The sequence below is a fragment of the Chenopodium quinoa genome, unplaced genomic scaffold (genome assembly GCF_001683475.1).
Source record: "Chenopodium quinoa cultivar QQ74 unplaced genomic scaffold, ASM168347v1, whole genome shotgun sequence".
NCBI lineage: Eukaryota > Viridiplantae > Streptophyta > Magnoliopsida > Caryophyllales > Amaranthaceae > Chenopodium > Chenopodium quinoa.
Window position 1 is genome coordinate 889,940 of NW_018744143.1, and position 22,449 is coordinate 912,388.

The 22,449-nt window shown below is 30.1% G+C and overlaps 2 protein-coding genes across 2 annotated transcripts; one reads left to right on the forward strand and one right to left on the reverse strand.

Annotated features, from left to right (window-relative positions):
* The first annotated feature begins 8,400 nt into the window (after window positions 1-8,400).
* On the forward strand, window positions 8,401-11,767 carry LOC110693176 (probable sesquiterpene synthase). Its single transcript, XM_021870300.1, has 7 exons — window positions 8,401-8,595; window positions 8,802-9,072; window positions 9,306-9,678; window positions 9,815-10,027; window positions 10,248-10,389; window positions 10,816-11,073; window positions 11,304-11,767. The coding sequence occupies exons 1-7, from the start codon at window positions 8,503-8,505 to the stop codon at window positions 11,598-11,600; spliced, it is 1,647 nt and encodes a 548-aa protein (XP_021725992.1). The 5' UTR covers window positions 8,401-8,502; the 3' UTR covers window positions 11,601-11,767.
* Window positions 11,768-15,070: 3,303 nt separating this feature from the next.
* Window positions 15,071-17,500, reverse strand: LOC110693291 (mannose/glucose-specific lectin-like). Its single transcript, XM_021870449.1, has 4 exons — window positions 16,096-17,500; window positions 15,598-15,875; window positions 15,231-15,477; window positions 15,071-15,112 (listed from the first exon to the last, which is right to left on the reverse strand). Exons 1-4 carry the CDS (start codon window positions 16,348-16,350, stop codon window positions 15,071-15,073), a joined length of 822 nt encoding a protein of 273 aa, XP_021726141.1. The 5' UTR covers window positions 16,351-17,500.
* Window positions 17,501-22,449: the final 4,949 nt, after the last annotated feature.

Genomic DNA, 22,449 nt, shown 5'->3' on the forward strand with positions numbered 1-22,449 from the left:
CTCTCCACTATATTTCAACCTTCTAAATTATAACATATTCTCCCTTAATTAAAAAGTCTCAAAATCTTGTGTAACTATTTTAAGTATATGGAACACAAAATGAAAGAGAATACAATTATTATAAAGATAATTTATTATTATAGTTGTATGAGTAATGCTATACATAGCTCTTAGGGCTACAATTAAGCATTTAATATTATCTTTCCTTTTTTGGTATAAGTTTAGAAATGCATGATAAAATCATGCATAAATCAATATAATTAATGAATATATTTCATTAATACTTTCCTCTTTTAGCTTCTTATGCATAGCCCTTAGGGGCTACATAATATCATTTTCCTAGTTGTATTATATAAATATTTCAAAAATAAAAAAAATTTCCTAAAAGGAAGGGGGACTTTTGGAGGAAAAAACAACACCAAAAAGTGACACGTGTTATTCTGATCTCTATTTTAATATTATGTTATTGATGATGATTATTAGATGACCATGTATTAACATAAACATACACTAATATATACTCCGTATGTAGATTAAAGAATGTCAAAAATTCAAAATTTTGTGCAAAGTATTGTCTAAAAAAACATAGATTATGAATAGTATTATAATAATCGTAAATGGACCACAAAATAAAAACGGGAAAGGTCTAAAATAGATGCCGTTATGATTTTCGCCCTACTAACAAAACTAAACCATTATTTCAGATCTTTTATTACAGAGTAGAAAGCGATATTAGAACTGATCAAAGTTAGTCCGATCCGGCCCAAATTTTTTTTTAGGCGGGTTTGAGAATGTAGTTTAAGCATTTTTAGTTGTTGTTTTTGGCTCGGCCCGAAAAACCCGCATGCCCGCCCATTTTGGACACAAAAATTCTAGTCTGAAATTTGGCCCGACCCAGCTCGGCCTAAGAAGTGGGCTGATTTTTTTAGCCTCGGCCCGACTCGACAGGCCTAATGATTACCTTTAATCTATATCCTTCAACGAACCAATGGTTAGTCATAAGTGGGCTCATGGTCATGAATAACGCTATACCAACTTTCTTTTTTTAGTTAATGTGGATACGAAGAGGCCCCGATTAATTAATTGAATTGAATTTTTTTTTTTTTATTTTTTTTTTTACGAGTAATTGAATTGATTTTGGCCGTTCCAATTTTTAAGAAAAAAAAAAGAGGTAATTTGCAATTTTTGTTGTCGGTTTTCAACATCACGATAAATCTAATATGACTGATTTTTTTTATTATCATTATTGTTAAGATACTGTATATAACAACTTTCAAAAACAAAAAAACCAACCTATAAAATTACAGCAATACCAATTGAACATTATTATGCCTTTATGTTTAATTATCAATAACTTAATACTAAAACAGACATCGGGTGTACACATGTGTTACATCCTGATATTGTTTTTTCCCTTCAAAACTTGCCCTCCTCTTTTAGCAAAAACTATTTTATTTTTTGAATATTTTTATAATAAAACTATAATAATATTATTCCAAACTTATATATTATCTCTATATAAAATGTATTCCTTTTTATTGTGTTCTAAAATTTTCCATGCACATTTACCTAAAATAGTTTTCCAACTCTTTTTTTAATTATCTTTTAAACGAGTATTATTGAGTTTTACCGAAAAAGTAATAATAAAATTGATTCATATCAAAGTAATTGATATTAAAGAAATTACTTTAAAACATCACTTTAATTTTTTTTTTCAAATTCCCTTATATTTTGTTCATTAGACTAATGGAGTATTAAATATGACCGTAAAATAGATGTTGTGTTCGATAACTATATTATATGTCTAATTCGAAAATGTAAAATATCAATCAATTTTTTGTTATTACATTATTAAAAAAAAAAAAAAGTTAATATCTTAGTAAATACAAAAAAGTTATTATCTTTTGCTGAAACACTTTATTGAGATAATAATTTCATCACATTCAACATTCATAAATAAGCTGCATTTTAAAAAACACGTCAGACATAGTGACATGTGACATATTCCTGCGTTTCTATTCCTTTTTTTTTTTTTGGATAAATAATAAACAAACAATGATCAAACTAGAATTATTGGATAGCTTTCAAACACATTTTTATATAATAACAAAGAGCGACGATATCACGTAGAGCATCAATCCATAAACAGATGTACTACTAATTATATAGGTTAGTGTTGCCTAATTATTGATTGTTATTGCCTTTAATGATCTAAGTAGTATTTATTTCCATGGAAATTATTTTATTGGATATAAAGATGATATATTATTTAATTTGTAATTTATATATTTACATGTATGTTGTGCCAATAGTTTTACTGTAGATTTTAGTTTGTTGTTTGATTAATGTTTTGATGTTTATTAAAAGGCATTTATAAATAAGTTTTTAGTCATATAGTCACTAGATTGTATAGTTTTATTGAGAATAATATGCATTATTAATATAATATAATGTATATTACTTTTAAATATTTTCAACTCAACTAATCAACAATAAATTATTTTCTTTCTCAATTGTAGTTTTAATTAATTTTGCCAAATTATTTTATTTTTCTATATGCATTGCATTTGTTTATTCCACATGAGTTGCCTCATTTTTATATTATATCAAAATTCATTATGGGAAAAAGATTATTACTACCGTACATCGCACGGGCACTAATCTAGTTTACTATTAAAACTACACCAATACCAATTGAAAATTATTATGCCATTATTGTTAAGATATTATCTCTTTTTGTTTTCAGTTTTTTTTTTTTTAAAAAAAAAACCAAAAATGGAAAACAGGAAAAAGATATTTCCACTTTTACTGTTGTCAGTTTTTAAAATTATCATGATTTTAAGAAGTTTGACTAATTTTTTATTCATTATGATTTTAAAAAATAAAAAACCTAAAAACAGAAAACCACAACGATGTCAAACGAACCCATTAACTTTTGTTTAATTTTGCCGGCTAAATTGTTGTTTGATATGTTTTACATGTTAATTAGAATCATTTATCATGGGCCCATTATGTTATTTTGCATTATATATTTATTAATTTTGACGGTATATTTATACCAATATAATATAAATGAAGTCAAAATGTTATTAAATTAATATATTCATTATACTCCTTATCAATCACTTTTATAGTTTTAAATGATGCATATTTTCATATATTAATAACTAAGTATTTGGGCCCGGGCGATGCCCCAAGTCATTACATTTTTTTTAATTAAATTTATTATACATATTAATATTTTGTATTCACAAGATAACATAATATATCACATATCCTAGTGGTAAGACTCTTAGTTTTAGTTGTATGTTCAAATCTTATATGTGGAGAACTTTTTTTTATTGATAAAGTGTATAACATGCAATGAGAATCAAATGGAAGGGAGAGCCACGTGATGTTGATTGGGTAATGTGGCGTAATAAAAAGTTGAATGGATGACTTGGAGGGGAGTTTACATGACACATAGGCTTTCTTAGAAACGTTTTAGTATAGATTAGTATAAATGGTCAAACTTATGCGTTGATATTTGTGTCTTGTCATATTATATTATTATATCATCAATTATTTAGAAACGGAAGGAGTATGAGCTTAAGAGTAGGGTTTAAATTAGTCAAACAATCCTCTCTATAAGAAAAACATCATAATTATAATACATTATAGTTTAGAGTTTGTGGAGATTGATAAAATTAGTCAAACTCCAAGAACTCTTCTAACAAGAGTGGAAGGAGGGCTACCAACCACAAGGCCGACCGCGGCCAACTTTGATTCTCTTGTATGTGAAATAAGTTAAGCTAAGAAAAATTAATTCAGTTAAGTGAAAATTATTTTTAATTAGTAAACATCATTAACTTTAAAAAAAATAACGGAAAATTAGTATAAATAGATTATAATCAATAAATATAATTTAAGTTCGACAAAAATAATTTAATTTCAATAAAAATATTTAAATGTAGCAATAATAATTTCAGTTTAACAAAAATCATGTGAATAAAACATGATCTCGCAACTACACAAACCTCTTTATGTTTTTAGTATCATTAATGATTAATTTTGTCACTTAGGAAAGATATAAGTCGGAATCTAAATGGAAATCATATATTACCTCCATTTTTTTAGTTGACACATTTTGACTTTAGCCTTATTCACACACTTCCTTTTGATCGTGTTTTGTGATTTATATATGTAATTTAAAATACGATTTATTCTTCAAAATATTAACTTTGTATAATTTTTCCTTGTCGGTAATTATAGATAGTAATGGTTGAATTTGTGCAAAAGCAAACGTGACTAAAAAAACGCGTCAACTAATTAAAAAGATACGTAGGTAGTATGCAATTACAATTACCGGTTACTATTGTAAAAACTATTCTAAAAAAAAAAATTGCTCCAAAATGTAAAATATTTAGTGGTATCTCATAAATTCAAAATACACTGATTTGTATTATTGTTGACCTTATGATTTTGGTGATGACTAATAAGTGCTTGATTGTTTAAGTGTGTAATCAGATGTTCTGACTAGGAGAATTGAATTGTCTTGCGAAGATTTTATGAGGAACAAGATAGCACAGGACTAAGTAATTCAAAAGAGAAGAGTTCCCTCACCAGAACTGATGCTTCAGAGTTGGAGCCTTGAGAAAAGAAGTTCCTCTTAAGGAACAGAAGGTTCAGAGTAGAAGGTTCACCAGAGAAGAGAAGAGAAGTTCCTTCTGAGGAACAAAAGTGTCGGTGTAGATACTTCATCAGAGAAACATGTAGACTAAAATATCTTTATGTTTTAGGATTTATGTAAGTATGGGAATTAAGTTCATACTCTAAATTAGTTGTATGAAATTGGTCTAAAAGATAATTTTATGTGTTGCTCAAATTTTGGAAAACAGTTGGTTTAATTCTTATCTTTTTGAAAAGTATGGAAAGATTTTATTTTCTTTTCATTCGAAAAATCTGTTGCAAAATAAAATCAGTTTTAATTTTCCAAAACTTGCGGACTACTCTCTATGACTTAGTCCATGTCATGGCCTTGCGCATTAAGGAGATCATGTCCTTAATTTTAGGTCTATAAATAGCCGTTATTTCAGTTGGAAAAACTTACCCTTTCTCAAATTGATTTTCTCTTTAATTGTCTTTAACAGAGTTAAGAGTCTTATCCCACACTAGTGAATTAGAGTGTTCTTATGTTCATATACTAGAGTTAATTCTTTCGAGTTGTATTTTGGGGAATTGGGAAGTTTGAGTGAACTTCTGTTTTAGCTTTAAGTGAAGCTAGGAGAAAAGAGAAGAGAAGAGTAACAGGTTGAGTGACTTGTTGCTTGGGGCTTTAAGTTTCGTTGAGGAATTTGAAGTAAGAGTCTTTAGTTTGCAATAGGCCATTGCCCTATTCTAGTAAAGAATCTTATCCTAAAATCCCTTGTGGTCATGGTTTTTCTCCTTGATTCGAGCCAAGGAGTTTTCCACGTAAAATCTCTCTTGCAATTTAAGTTCCTTAAGCTTAATTGTTTTATTTCTGCAAAAAGTTTGACAAATTTGTCATACTACAATATTTGGATAGAATAACAGTTAGCATATACTTAGGGTACATTTGGTATAAGTAATGGAAATGGAGTAAAAAAAATAAACAAATAAGGAAGAGGAAAGAAATCATTTAACTTTTACCTTTTAATTTGTTTGGTTTAATCATAGAATTAAAGGAATCATTTGAACCTAACTCCCTTTATTTTTTGTTTGTGGAGAAAGTGTTAGAGAGGTAACAAATACGTGAAAACTATTACCCAGGCCATAAAAGGCCCTAGGTAATGGTAAATATTACTCAAAACTTCTAACCAAACACTTGATAATGCTTATAGTTTAATTGAATCCGTTTCCAACCTAAAAAGCACACTCTTACCAAACATGTTCTTAGCATATTTTTGTTAGATATAGTGTATACAAAATAAAAGAGAGAAAATTTCACACTGCACAAATAAATTAAGAAAATTATAGTAACATAGGACGTGATACTAATCGATCACTGTCCTTAGGATAATATTAGCCCCCACTATAAGTGTTGTTGGAATATCCGCTAATTTACCCCCGGGATAATCCTATTTTCTAGAACAAAAAACACAACCATTTTTTTTGATCTCCATGAACGTTTTAATATTTGAAGCAGAGAGAAAATATTGAAAAGGCAAAAGTATGAAAAAATTAACTATCCAAATGAAACCATGCCATCTATATTTATAGATAATTATGACAGTTATTTCTTTGTTTTATAAAAACTGTGTGATCTTATCTTATTCCACAGATTTTTAAAATAAATAAATGTAATTTATCCGTTTTTAATGATAACGCTAATGTACCCAAGTGCTAACTGCTATCTATGACTTTAGATATATAAGTAGTTATATATATCTAACTCACGTAGTATAGCTCTAAACAAAGTGTCCAATTCAATTAGCCACTTAAGTATGCACTTGAATACATCAGTACAATTCTCCCTCTTCTTACCATGTGGGACAATGTTCCCTTTGCTCATACAATTTAAGACTACTTCAACAATTTTAAGTTGTTCCACAATGTTCATTGATGAAGATATGAGAAGCATATTTTGGTCTACTCCATGCGCTACTTGAGAGATGGGACGATGCTTCCCTGATAAGTTTCTATGTGATCACACTATTGTCACCGACGTATCTATTAAGTATACTTGTCGATTTAAAGGTGATTAAATTTGCTGTATACAAATTCACAAATGTGATGCATGATACAGTACATAAATTAATTTGTGACTTTAACCATCAACTTAAGATATTGTATATAAAAAAAATAGTTCTCATGATCACATATCTAACTAGACGTCGTCACTGTAATGACTTTATGGATATTTTCTAGCAATATATATTCTCCACCAATTTCTCACTGGAATATCAAAATCAAAATAAATTTGTAGGTTGTCCTATGTGACAAGGAAAGACCGAAAGGGTACAATAATAATGATTAGTGGCGGTTCTGGATTGGAGCAGAGTGGTCGACGGAACAGGGCCCTTTAATATGAGGGGCCCCAAATTAAATATATATATTTCAGTTTAAATTGTAGTTGGAGTAGTGGTTAGAGCAATTATGCTTTGTATGAGAAATCTTAGTTTCATGCCTTTAGTCCAACAATTTTTTAATTTTTTGGGAAATAAGATAAAGTGGACAGCTAGCATGTAAGGTTAGCGTCCAAATACATTGAATGAAATTGCTCTAGAATCCTCAGCCCAAACCCAAAATCAAATCTTTCTTCTTTCCAATTTTTTTTTTTTTTTTTCCAAATATTTTTCAATCTATCATTCTAATTCCCAAAAAACTCTATATCTTTCAAAATTAATTTCTTTTTACTGTTAAAACTTATTATTTTCAACATTTCTAAATTACTTTCTATAATTATCTTCAATTATACAATTAACCTTCAAATTTTTTCATCTTAAAAAATTATTTTACCCATATTGATTCACAATTTCAATTAATTAATTTTCTAATGTAATGAATCTTTTTATCAAATAAAAATTGGGTATTTAATTTATCATAGAAGGCCCCATTTTGAAAAGTTAAACAGGGTCCATAAATAATTTGCAATTTTAGCTCCGGCACTGGTAATGATGCAACCAATTGATAACTGATTGATCGTGAAGTCATTTATTGATTCGAATGCGCTCTTGATCGAGCTACATATTAAGTTAAATTTTCAATTATTTTTGTCCAAGAAGTAACATTATATTCAGAAATTGTTTGTGAAAACTGAAATTTGAAAAAAAAAAAAAAATGTATGCTCAAATATCTCGTCCGGTAGCTAACTTTCATCCATGCCATTGGGGTGATCACTTTCTTAATATCACTAATCCTCACCATGACGAGGTATAATACCGATAAACAATCAAAAGTCTTGAGTACCACCTCTTAAAATATACTAATTAAATAATCAAGCTTGAGAAATTTTATATGCATATTTTTGTTGCTATGTACTAAAATTATTTGGTACCCTTTTTGCATGGATGATGAAGGTAGTCAAAGTTAAAAAGGAGCAAGAAGTAAACCAACTTAAAGAAGAAGTGAAGAAGGAGCTGCTGGAAACTAAGAGCAACCCTCTTGAGCTGCTGAATTTATAAATTAATTCGAAATTTCAACCATCAACTTAAGATATTGAATATAAAAGAAATGGTTCTCATGATCACATATCTAGATTATATTATATGGATATTTTTTAACAACAATATATACGTACTTCACCAATTTATCTTTGGAATGTCAAAATCAAAATAAATTTGTAGATTTGGGGTTATCCTATATGTGACAAGGAATGGGTACAATAATAATGATGCAACCAATTAATTGATAACAGATTAATGGAGAAGTCATTTATTGATTCGATGCTCTTGAGCTATATAATAAGTTAAATGTTCAATTATTTTTGTCCAAGAAGTAACATTATATTCAGAAGTTGTTTGTGAAAACTCAACTTTGGGATAAAAAAAAAAATTAAAAAAAATGTTTGCTCAAATATCTCGTCCGATAGCTAACTTTCATCCATGCCATTGGGGTGATCACTTTCTTAATATCACAAATCCTCACCATGACGAGGTAAAATTTAAGACGAAAAATAATATCACTTTCCAAAATTAAATTTATTACTACCTCTGTTTCTCTTTATTTGCGATTTACAATAAATAAATATTTTTTATGTTTCACATAAAACAAACCTTAGTTGCAAATAACAAGAAACATAGGTAGTAATTAAATAAACATGCTCGATAAATTTTATATGTACGTTTTTTGTTAATTTTAAGGTAGTCAAAGTTAAAAAGGAGCTAGAAGTGAGCCAACTTAAAGATGAAGTGAAGAAGGAGCTGCTGGAAACTAAGGGCAACCCTCTTGAGCTGCTGAATTTCATCGACGCCATCGAACGTCTTGGATTGGCATATCACTTTGAACAAGAGATTGAGGAGGCATTGAAACAAGTTTACGAGAACTATGAAGAGCAGTGTGCCAAAGATGATCTCTACCATGTTTCGACTCGATTTCGTATCCTCAGGCAACATGGTTTCTTTGTGCCTTGTGGTAAGCATTTTACTAGGTCCCGTGATGTTTACGTATATATTTATTATTGTTAACAAACAATTATAAAAGTAATATGGGTGTATATCTTATAGAAAGTCATCATGTTTGTGTTATAGAAAGTGATATTTAAGTTATAGAAAGTGATATTTTGAGTATATATTATTATTTTGAAAGTTAGTTTTATGTTTAAAAATAGTGAGTAACTATATTATAATTATGCCACGATGATACAGACGTGTTTAACAAGTTCAAAGATGAAAATGGAAGCTTCAAGGAGTCGATAACCAAGGACGTTCCAGGATTGTTAAGCTTGTATGAGGCTTCCCATGTTCGAGTTCACGATGACAAGATACTCGACGAAGCCCTTGCATTTTCGACAACTCATCTCAATGCCATGGTTAACCAATTAAGCTCACCTCTTGCGGATCAAGTTTCCCATGCCCTTCATCAACCTCTCCACAAGGGGATGCCGCGAGTAGAGACTAGGCATTTCATCTCGGTGTATGAAATGGATCCTTTACATAACAAAACTCTCCTCAAGTTTGCAAAACTCGATTTTAATTTGCTTCAAGCCTTACACCAGAAAGAGCTCAAAGATCTAAAAAGGTATCCTCTTTTTTAGTTAAATTAGAAAAGTGTTTTATTGTTAGCTCTTAAGCAGCAACGAACCATACAAATATATATGGGATGGAGTGAGTATCTATTAACGTATATGTAAATTCTTGATATTTGAATAACACAGATGGTGGAAAGGACTACATTTGAATGTATCATTCAGTAGAGACAGGTTGACAGAGGCATATTTTTGGATTTTAGGAGCCTACTATGAACCCCAATTTTCATTTGCTCGGAAAGTGTACCGAAAAATTTTCAAGTCAACATCGTTATTAGACGATACGTATGATGCATATGGAACTATCGAAGAGCTTGAACTTCTCACTGAAGCATTTCAAAGGTTTGAAATTTTTAAACCCCGCATAAAGTGTTGCTCAATTTGTCTCACCAACTTTGTAATATTAAGTCATTGTAATTAAGTTTCAATGATTAACAACTTACCAACTTTGATCTTCTTCTCAAAGAAGGTGAACTTAATTTTACTATTTAAGATTAGGCATTTAAACCACATTTGCAATAATTATTAAGAGTATAATACTATAATGTATATTAAAATTCAGGCCATGGAGCAAAAGTTGCATGGAAGAACTCCCGGAGCACGTAAAGTGGTCATATTATGCTATGGTTGAAGCTTGTGAAGAAGCTGAGGAAGATCTTGCCAAAGAAGGAAGATCATCTTTTGTCAATTATACAAGAGATCAGGTCCACCATGCATTCTTCAAATATCAAATTATCTTCTAATTTTATTTTTATCTCACCTTATTTCGGTACCAAAATAAATTCATAGCAGACCTAATCTCTTATTTGCAGTTTTTTATCACTATATATTTTTAATTTCGTGGTGAAAAACATTATGAAAATTACATATTTGAAAATTACACATTAAGTAATACAAAATTAATAAGACATTATTTGATACGGGTTTTTTTCCTTATAAAATAATGCACACATATTAGGTCAAGGTTTAGTCAAATCAGATATTAATTTCCATCTTTTTTTTTTATTAATTATTTGAATAATTCAAAAAGACGATACATATTACAAATGACGGAAGAGTGATTTTAGCCTATGATGATCTGCGAGTAAGCCAAGATCTTATTATTGGATTTTTTCTTTTCTCTAATTCAGGTGAAAACTTTATCCAAAGCCTATATTCAAGAGGTAAGATGGTGCCATGAAAAATATGTTCCTACATATGATGAGTATATGAAGAAGATTGCCCTGGTGACCTCTCCATACCCTCATGGAATAGTTGCCTCATTCCTTGGCATGGGAGAGATTGCATCGAAGGAAGTATTTGAATGGGCATGTCAAAATCCTATGCCTGATATCATAAAAGCTGCATCTACAATCATAAGACTCATGAATGACATAGGTGGCCACAAGGTACATACCATCTATAACAATTACTACCTCAGCTTCTTTTTATTTGCAATAACTGAATTTTTATGCCTCACATAAAATACCCCAGTGTTGCAAATAAAAAGAAAATGAGGTAGAACTTAATTATTAAAACATACTCAGTATTAGTACAATTTTATACATACTATGAGGTAAACCCTAGTGATTTGCAACCATAACAATTGTGTTCGTTTTGAATTGGGGCTTTGGAGCAGTTTGAGCAACAGAGGAAGCATCTCGCGTCAGCTGTGCAATGCTTGATGGAGAAGCATGGGTTGTCAGAGGAGGAAGCAAATGAGAAGCTAAAAGAAGAAGTTGAGGATGCTTGGAAAGTTATTAATCAGGCGATGCTCCAACCTTATGTGATTCCAAAGCCCATACTTACCCGGATTCTCAACTTAGCTCGTTCTGCTAATGTAATGTACATGGGTTATGATGATGGTTACACACATGTTAACCAAACTCTTAAGGACAAAGTTGCATCTGTTCTTGCTCATCCAATTCCCATGTAATCTTTCTTTTTTGCGGACGATGTCCTCTAAATTCTCTAGTAAGCATGTATGTGGTGTGTGTCCTTTTTCCGTTTTTACAATGTACTTTTGAGTTTTCAAGTGTTGTTGTATTGAGGCATAGGAAAAATGCCTTAGAAATAATGTTATATATGTGAGATTGTGCCTAAGTTTGTTTTATTCCTTCATAAATAAAACGTTGTTCTTATAAAAAAAAAAAAAAAAAAAAAAAATTCTTACACCTTAGCTTTGCTTTCGTTCTTTGATATATACTAGCTCTATTTTTATTTAGTTGACACCTTTCTTTTATCAAGCTTGCCAACACACTATTTTACCGATTAATATCTCCAATTCTCGATATTATAAAATTATAAAAAGTGGATGTTAATAAACTATACATTGAGATGATTCAAACAAGATCCACTTGACTAGGTTTTATCGTAGCGATAAATCACAAAACCTAGTAAAAGTGTAGTTTGTGAATAGTGTAAAAATCAAATGGTGTCAACTAAAAAAAAATGGAGGAAGTATGTATTGATGGGCTTTATTGAAGCATATATAATAAAATTATTATATAAAGATATTATGTTAAAGAACCATCTCAACCAAAAATTTAAACTGATGGTTGAAGCCTAAGATTAGTTTATACACTCTATCATGCCCCCTCTTGAAATTTGGATGTAACATGAGCCACCTTATACCCAGCGCAAAAAAAAATTTAACTTTAAAAGAGGGGTGGATGAGATTTGATCTCGTGAACTTCGTGCCACATAGGCTCTAATACTATGTTAAAAGACCATCTTAATCAAAAGCTCAAGCTAATTGTTGAAGCCTGCAATTAATCTATATATTTTGTCATATTAATTGTAATTACTAAAAAAAGCGGCAGATCATGCAAGATTCCATCACAAACCATATTGTTATAGATTGAAAAGTATTTCTAATTTATACATTCCTATCACCACCCTCAAATGTTTTAATATAAAAAGGGCATCATACACGTGCAACACATGCTTAGGGGGCGTTTGGTTAGAACAATGGAAACGAAGTAGAAAGGAAACAAATAAGAGGGAGGAAAGGAATCATGTAACTATTATCTTTTCATTTGTTTGGTTTAACTATATGGAAAGAAATCAATTAGTGTTTGAGGAGGGTAAGGTAATTGTTACCTTAGGTTTTAGAGTACTAACAAATGGGTGGAATTCCTTACCCTTAGGTAAAGGTAATTGTTACCAAATCTCTTAACCAAACATTTGATAAAATTAATGACTTAACCGAATCCATTTCCAACCTAATAATTACACTGACAAAACATGCTCTTAGTTGTTATGTGCAAGTGGTAATATCGTAATAGCTTGCTCTAACAGCCAAAACTTATTAGGACGATTTTTTAGGACACTTACCAAGAAATGAATGTCAACCATAATGGATAAAGTGTTCCGATTTAATAATAATAATAATAATAATAATAATAATAATAATAATAATAATAATAAGAAGAAGAAGAAGAAGAAGAAGAAGAAGAAGAAGAAGAAGAAGAAGAAGAAGAAGAAGAAGAAGAAGAAGAAAGGAGCTTTTAAAAGTTAAAAAAAAAAAAAAAAAAAAAAAAAAGAAAGAAAGAAAGACTCAACATGACTATGCTATGTTTTATATATTATTTCTTCAAAAAAAAATGTTTTATATATTATGAATAGTTTAGAAGATTTCCTTATATATTTATGAATATTGTCAAGATTCCAAATAAGAAGATTATTATAAAATGGAAGGACCGAAGGAGTACTATATATTACACTATCACTAATAAGTACAATCCCTTACCTTGTAAACGGAGGTCATCATGTTAACCGAAACCATGTATATCTTGGTGTTCATCTCATCTATTTTCTACTTTATTTATCAAGTATATGTTCTATAAGGCATATCAAACACATGCCTAAATCGATCAATTCTCATTAATTTCCTAGCTAACACGTATTTTAATCATAAGAAGGAGAAGAAGAAGAAGAAGAAGAAGAAGAAGAAAGGAGCTTTTAAAAGTTAAAAAAAAAAAAAAAAAAAAAAAAAAAAAAAAGACTCAACATGACTATGCTATGTTTTATATATTATTTCTTAAAAAAAAAAAGTTTTATATATTATGAGTAGTTTAGAAGATTCCCTTATATATCTTATGAATATTGTCAAGATTCCAAATAAGAAGATTATTATGAAATGGAAGGACCGAAGGAGTACTATATATTACACTATCACTAATTAGTACAATCCCTTACCCTGTGAACTGAGGTCATCATGTTAACCGAAACCATGTATATCTTTGTATTCATCTCATCTATTTTCTACTTTATTTATCAAGTATATGTTCTATAAGACATATCAAACACATTGCCTAAATCGATCAATTCTCATTAATTTCCTAGCTAACATGTATTTATAATCGTGTGAGTGCGTGTTTGGCTCATGGATACCATGTGTAACTTTGATCATGAGCTTCAACTGTTAATAACTCCATAGTTATATCGTTTTTTAATGTATGTTTTAACGATTAATATCTCTAATTATCAACATTATCAAATTACAAATGTGAATATTAATAAAATTTACATTGAGACGATTCAAACAAAATACCTTATGACTATTTTTTGTCGTAGCTAGCTATAAACCACAAAAGCTAGTTAAAGTAAAGTTTGTGAATAGTGCAAAAGTCAAATCATGTCAACTAAAATAAAAAAAAAAAATAGGATGGAATTACAAAACAAGGTCAAAATGGGATGTGTGAATAGAGAGGAACTAGGTAAAAAAAAAATAAAAAAAAAATGTCATTTGCATCAATTTAGATATCAATAGCTTAGTGGCTGCTTTGGTAAACAAAGGGAATAGAAATTTCCACGAACTTCTGACTTAGGCCCCACTCACTTCACCCAATATTTTTACTGAATTGAAATTATTTTTGTTGAACTGAAATTATTTTTATTGAACTAAAATTAATTTTACAGAACTGAAATTATTTTTGCTAAACTGAAATTATTTTAATGATTTTCTATTATATTTTTTATTTAAAGTTACTGAATTTTACTGAACTGAACTTATTTTTGCTGAACTGAAATTATTTTTACTTAATATTATTTTTATAAGGTGGAATGAACAGGTCCTTACTAGAACTTTATTAGTCATGTTAGTGTTTTATTAGTCTTGTCGTACGAGTTTTAGATTTTATCATATAAGAATTATTCACGTATGTTATATCCAAAAAAATAAAATAAAGGGACAAAAGTTCAATTTAGAGTAAAAGAAAAGTCCATTGATATTCAGAGTCAACAAAAACGAAATGTAAATGACAACACAATAAACACTGAGCTCAAATTCAAATAAAACGAAAAGAGCTGATTGATGAAAAAAAAATGACAACTCTCTTCATGTTGTGGGCTTCGAGCACACGTAAGTTGCGAAACACATTCCGACCATAAGCTTCAATAACATTAAGCACGTCCAAATGGCCCGTAAGTGTCAACCTTCTTGTACTGAAAAATATTGTTTATTAATGATCTTAGAAAGTGATACTAGTTAGTTGAATAAGAAATCATACGTATAATTTAACAATAATTATAGCTAATATGATGTTTGATGGTAACTAATTACCTTCTCAGAAATTCCAATTGAGTTAAGGTAAATTCCACAGGATCCATTAAAACCAACAATAGTGCCGTCTAATGGCACTGGAGTTGAGAAAGGCTTAGCTTCTGTGACCTGCTCTCCGCGTCCATATGGTCCATATGTTTTTAAATTTGTATGGTTCGTTATCGTAGAAATTCTGATATTCTCGTTTAAGTACTTTCCATACTTCCCGCTTATTTGTGTTATATATTCTTTTTCATTCAAATCAATGTGTATGTATGTTAATCGGTTAGCAAATATAAATATAGTTCGAGTACATTATTGTATGTATACATACCTTTCAGTATGTTTTAAAAACAATGGAGATATAATATACTTATATATAAATCACTAAATATGGTCAAAACGTAGTACACACAAATAACATAAAAAGTTATATGTGTAACAATTAAAAAAAAAAAGTACCTCACTAGTGTCCCCACCAGGTCCACCAAAAATTTGGGTGCGGGTCTTTCCGTTAGGACTTGATACTTCAAAGCCAACTCCATCGACAATGAATCCATGTTTGATAAATACTTTGGGAAATCGCTCACCATCATTAAGCTCAATGTGCCATTTTGTTGAACTTTCTTTGTTACCAAATGGTCCATATTCTTTGATCATTTTGCGCTGGAATTTAAAAATTAAAATAAATATATATTATATACCAACACAAATATTAGATTTACTCCATCGATTAAATGAAGATTTGTAGCACTAATACAAATACTTGATGTGGTATTGTTAGGAAGATCAAGGAGGGAGATGATATCAACATATAAAATTCATTTAAATAGCAAGTTATAAATCAACAATGATCATAAATGAAAGTTGTATATTTCTTACATACCGCGTTATAAATTCCAATAGAATTTAAATATTCTCCATTGGATCCGAGAAACCCAACAATAGACCCATCCAATGGAAGCGGAGTTGAGAAAGGCGTTACGTTGTTGGCCGCCCTGACCTCACCATATGGTCCATAACCCTCTGGGCATAAAGTGGTATGTATCCTAATTGTGGTGATGCATACCTCCTCATAGTACATCCCGCTTGTCCCACTAATATGGGTGAGTTTTTCTCCAACACTTAGCGGAATCTGCATTTACATATATTTACTTCAATTATATCATAGTAAAATCAAATAAAATGATAGACCGTTTTATAAAATATTGTACTTATCAAACAGATCGGATATGAAATAAGTGTTACAACAAAAGCATTAAATCACTCTCTCTTAGTACCAAACTCGACTCTACTTTTAGAACTTGTCAAAAAAAAAAAAAACTCGACTCTACTTGTTATTACATGTTATGATACCTCAGATTGTGATCCACCGGGGCCTGTAAACCACTCTATAGTTTTTCCACCTAAACCCATGATTTCAAAGCCAATTCCATCGACAATGTATCCATGATTAATCATAATTTTCGTGATGATTAATCAGGACTTGATCATCTTTAAGCTGGAAGGACCACTGCAGTCCTCGCACAATAATAAACACGAAGGTTAAATCAAAGAAATAATCAAAATTAGAGGAAGAATTTTAAGAGACATAAGGGGAGTACATATGTACGTAATACAACTTAAATTCAAAGTTAGTATCTAAAAATTCGTACGTTGTTTATCGGTGCTGCCATTTGTGGTTGGGAACTTGGTATTACTACCGTGTGCTTAGCAAGAAATTAACGGGAAGATTTTTGTTTAAGTGTCTTTTTTTTTATTAATTTTTTTTTTAACAAGATTTTTGTTTAAGTATGAAATAGAGAAAGATGCTTAAATTGGAATGAGTATGAGTAAGATGTTCGATACATATATATAGTTGAGGATATGATGTGAAAACTTAATATTTTACCTATAAATTTAATCGATCTATACGATATATAATCAACATTGAATTCTTCATTCAATAAGTCTATGAAAAATACATTGAAAAATACAGTTTAGTAAACTAATAAACATAATTTTTTATTCAGAAATGCATTAATATATATTATATACAATGGCTAGCATCCATAATGGCTAGCAATATATACATGTAGCTTTGGGTTACCACATCATTATTCCCCAAGCTACATGATTTAAGCTACAACCTCTACAATGGCAAGCTACTTCCTTTTGTAATAAATAAACCATTAAAAAAAATAAAAAAACATAAAAAAAAATATTAAACAAATTAATATAGAGCGAGCTATGTAGTTTGGCCTTAACTACATATGTACCTCCACAATGGTTAGCATACACCTCTAACTAGGTTAAATCTCGTGCCATACATGGTAATTTTAGATAATTATTCTTAAGTTAAAACTACATTTAATTAAAAAAAAAACATAAATTTGTCTAAAATACTATAGTGAATTTATTATGAAAGAGTCTGTTAGCCAAATAGGTATTTTAATATACGCATTTGATCAGACAATATCTATATATTTTTTTATATTTCACCAAAATTGGTATTATTTTTTTTAATTTTCTTGTTAACCAAATGAATTTCTTAAAACTATGTACTACGTATTTAACCCATAAATAGATTTCTATTTTAACTTTTTTTAGAAAGTAAATTAGTGTTGTAATAAACGTAGTACATTATACTCAGTATGTCACATGTTAAGAATCCGTTTTTCTTAACTTTATGCCCCGTAGTTGTTAATATTTTTTGAGGAAGGATATATCAAATTTTTTATTTAAGTAATTTTTAATATTCTAATTACTTTCTTGGAGCTTCTAATATATTGTATTAATTTATAAAAATATTCAAAAAATAAATAAATGTAATTATTGAAGTACATGACTTGGCAAAAATTATGTTGAAATTTGAATTATTTTTTTTTTCTTTTACTTAAGTTGAAATAGTTGTCAAGGTCCTCAAGGATACATCAAATTTTTATTTATGTATAAGTTTGTTATACTTTATTTTTGTTTAAGATTTGTTTTCTATATAAATTTTTAAAATTAAAAAAATAAACTTATGGGACACACCAGAAAATGACACGTGTCATTGCTGGTGTGTCTTTTAGTATATAATAATAATAATAATAATAATAATAATAATAATTATTATTATTATTATTATTATTATTATTGATTGATGATTTAGAATTAGCAAGCGGATCCTTTTATGTCCGGGTTGACAAATAAGTTGAATATGCCCCCCTGAATATAATCATCTTAACCATTATTGATATAATTAATGTAATTAAGGCATTATATTTACTAATACAATGATCAATTTCAATCACTAACTAGTGTATGGCCCGGGATGCTAGTTTATACTTGTTTAGTTTAATAATCATGTTCGACTGTTTTGGTAATCATCTTGAAATTTCATGACTTGAAAAAAATTTGTAAACACTAAGGGGTCGTTTGGTTTGCACGGGGTAAACGGAATGATGAACAAAGGGAATGAAATGGAATGGATTGAAAATCCCTTAAATGTAGTATGTTGTTTGGTTGTAAAAAAACAATGGGAATCACTAGATTCACCACCACCACACCCACACACCCTCACCGCATTTTCGAAGGTTGTGGTGGCTGGACAGAACCCTAACCCCCATCCCTACCCCTCGCTGCCCATCCCTAACCCCTCGCCGCTCAGACCTAACCCCTCCAACTACACGGTGATCGACTTAGAAGGGTTTCTAGGGTTGGGGTGGCATTTTCAAGGAGAGGGGGTGGCGTTTTCAAGGGCTATGCGTGGGTGTGGGGAAGGTTTTTCGGGGAGGGAAGGTAGTTTCAGGGGGCGGCGAAGGGTTAGGGAGGGGCAGTGACTGGTGCGACGTGGGGATCAGATGGCCGGGATTAGGGAATTTTTTCGAGGGAGTTGAGGGGATGGCCGGCGAGGGGTGGGGGAGGTGCGGCGAAGGGTAGGCGGTGGTGTGGTGGTGCAGTTTTCTGATGATGTTGGTAGGTAGGAGGGTGGTGGTATGGTGGTGTGGTGGTGGCCAAGGAATGGAATGGAAATACCTTGGGGGAGTGGGGAATGAACTTGGAGGGATTTGGGGGAATGAAGAGGGAAAGGGGAAATGGAAAAGTGGTCTAACAAACAACAACAAAGGGAATAATTCCCGTCGATTCCCATTCCCTTTGTTAAATACCCCCAACCAAACGGCCCCTAATTATCTTATCAAAGTTAACTATATTTTTGTTTGATAGAAAAGCACAATAAATGAATAGCTAAGACTTGTAACTTAATATTTGTTGTCAAATCTAATGCATGTTGTGAAAGTGACATATTATCTTATTGTTTAAAAAGTGTAACACGTGGCACATATTGTTGACATGTCATATTTATGGTGCTTAAAAAAATGACACGTGGCACATATTCTGTTTTAAGAACGCTTTATTAATATATAATAAAATAAAGTATATATATAGATTTATTGTACATGAACCATCACAATTATTTTATTAACCAACTTGTCTTGGTCAACTCAACTATTGTGCTTTAATTTCTTAATGATTTCATATGAGATGAAATTGATCAAGTTCACTGGAATGAGTTCAAGCCATTGATTTATGATAGCGAGAGTTTAGACCATTTACATTCTCAATAAGGTTAATATTAACGACTGAGGATCAGACATCAGAGGAGCAATTAAGTTTTTTTTTTTCCCCCACTTTAGAGTAAGATTAATTGTAATTACAGCACTATTAGTTGAGACAAACTATTTCAAGAGAGGGTGAATTGTAGAAAGTTTCTATAATGATAATTTTTGCCGGAATAAAACGGAAACTTAAAGGAACTTAAAACACACCGCTAGATTTACGAGTATATTATATTATAAACAAAAACTTTTGCATGTCTCCGGTTTACAATAATTTTATTGTACATCGACATTTTGCGCATGTGAACAGTAATATTTTCATTAAAGTGACCCTTTTTTTTACAAAAAATGACCCTTTTTTGTTATAAAAGTGACCCTTTTTTAACAAAAGTAACTCATATTTTTAGAAAAGTGACCTTTTTTTTACAAAAGTGACCCTTTTATTCACAAAAATAACCCCTTTTTTTCACAAACGTAACCCCTTTTTTTTACAAAAGTGACTCATATTTTCACAAAAGTAACTTTTTTTTTCACAAAAGTGACCCTTTTTTGTTATAAAAGTGACCCTTTTTAACAAAAGTAAGTAAGTAACTCATATTTTTAGAAAAGTGACTTTTTTTTTTTACAAAAGTGACCCTTTTTTTTTCACAAAAGTGACTCCTTTTTTTCACAAACGTAACCCCTTTTTTTCACAAAAGTGACTCATATTTTCACAAAAGTAACTTTTTTTTTCACAAAAGTGACCAATATCTTCACATAAAATTTCCATAAATCTCATTAGTTTTTTGTTTTTTTTTCAAAAATAACCTAAATTCTCACAAAAGTGACCCAACCTACACTGAGATCAACATCATCTAACTATAACTCTAAATTTTTACTCTTCTTCTTCACCATTGCAGAAATTAGTAGTAAATAAGCACTACAAAAGAGTAGAAGAACAAAATTAAAAAAACCTAAAAATCGAATCAAATCCACTAAAAACTAATAAAAATGCACAAAAAATTAAGTAACAAACCTGAAATTAGCGAGAAACAAGTTCGCAAGTGAAAAAGAAGGTAGAAAATCAGATCAAAGCACTAAAAATTGAAGCAAAACAGATCAAATCACCAAATATTGAAGAAAATCAAGTCAAAATGGAAGAGTGAGAAAATTGAGGAAGAGAGAGAAAGTAAATTATGAGGAAGAGAGAGAAAAAAGAAGAAGAGAGAAGAAATGAAATGTGTGACGTATGAATGAAATTGGTAACAAGTTCTTTTCTATTTGTTGCCGCCATCCGCCGTTCACAATTTAATGTAAACCGGATTTTTTAAAACATTTGTGTATTATAAAATTTCCATCTTATTGAAAGAGAGAACAAACCATCAGTTGATAATGATCTTTATGCTTATGCGTATTACTAACTTGATAAAATCCTATTATTAAAAAACACACATTAATTGATAAAGTATATATTATGTCAATAACAATTAAAAACTTAGTGTATCATTATAGACATCTTTATCATTATAAGCATTTATACTGGTATATAGTACACCCTCCCCTTCACAATGATCATCCCACTTTGATTTTACACGTTTGTTGACGGATTACTTTGACCATCCATGAATATCTTTAATTTCATATTAGTAAAATATATATTACAATTGAATATTAATAAACTAATTAATTATTGAGATGAATCAAACAAGACTAAACACGATTATGCTTTCAAAATATATTTATGAAAACGATATCTGATACATTCAACAAATGTATCACAACATATTGCCTCGCACCCCCCCCGGACATACAAGGGAAAGAAAACATGAATTAGATCATCAAGAAAAAGTAATATTCCTTTTTTTTTTTTTATTTGTTACGTTTTGACTTTTATGATTCACTTTTAAGAAAATTTATCATAAAAAATAACTATTAAATTAAAACATATGGACCTTCATACTGACCACTTAAAGTTCATTTTAAAAAGAGATGTGGATGAGATTCGAACTCGTGATTTTTGTGTAATGGTGGCTTTAATACCATGTTAAAGAACCAATTAAACCAAAAGCTTAAACAACAGTTTATATACTCTATCAGTCACAACCTCTAGAGCTTAGCCTCGCATGCCCCGAGGACATGCACGAAAATAAATACGATGATAAGAAATTTAATGGACGATATTCAGAGGGAGTTTAAAAGGAGTATTGTTATGCATAAATAATTGCATAACGAGGGTTAAGGGCGTAATTACACGTAATTTATATTCTGACTTTAGATTAGTACCATTGAGGGATCAATAGTACCATTGGGTAATCAAATAGTAGCATTGAATATTCAGTGATACTATGTATGTATGTAATGGTACTATATATCCATTCAATGGTACTAAGTACTAACTACGCGCATATATAGTATCATTAAATAACCAATGGTATTATATAAATTTTCAGTGACACAATTTAAAGTGGTTCCACTTACTTTTCTCTCTCCTCCTTTCCCTCTTTTTCATATAATTTTTAATATTTTATTACTTCATCCAATATTCAAAGGGATAGAGTACTAGAAGATGTACGTGGCACCAAGTCACCAGTATTACCTTATTTCCCAATTTTCTCACATTTTGCAATTTCCCAATTGTCCCAGTAGCTAAAATCAAGTGCTACGTACGTAGTTCATCATAA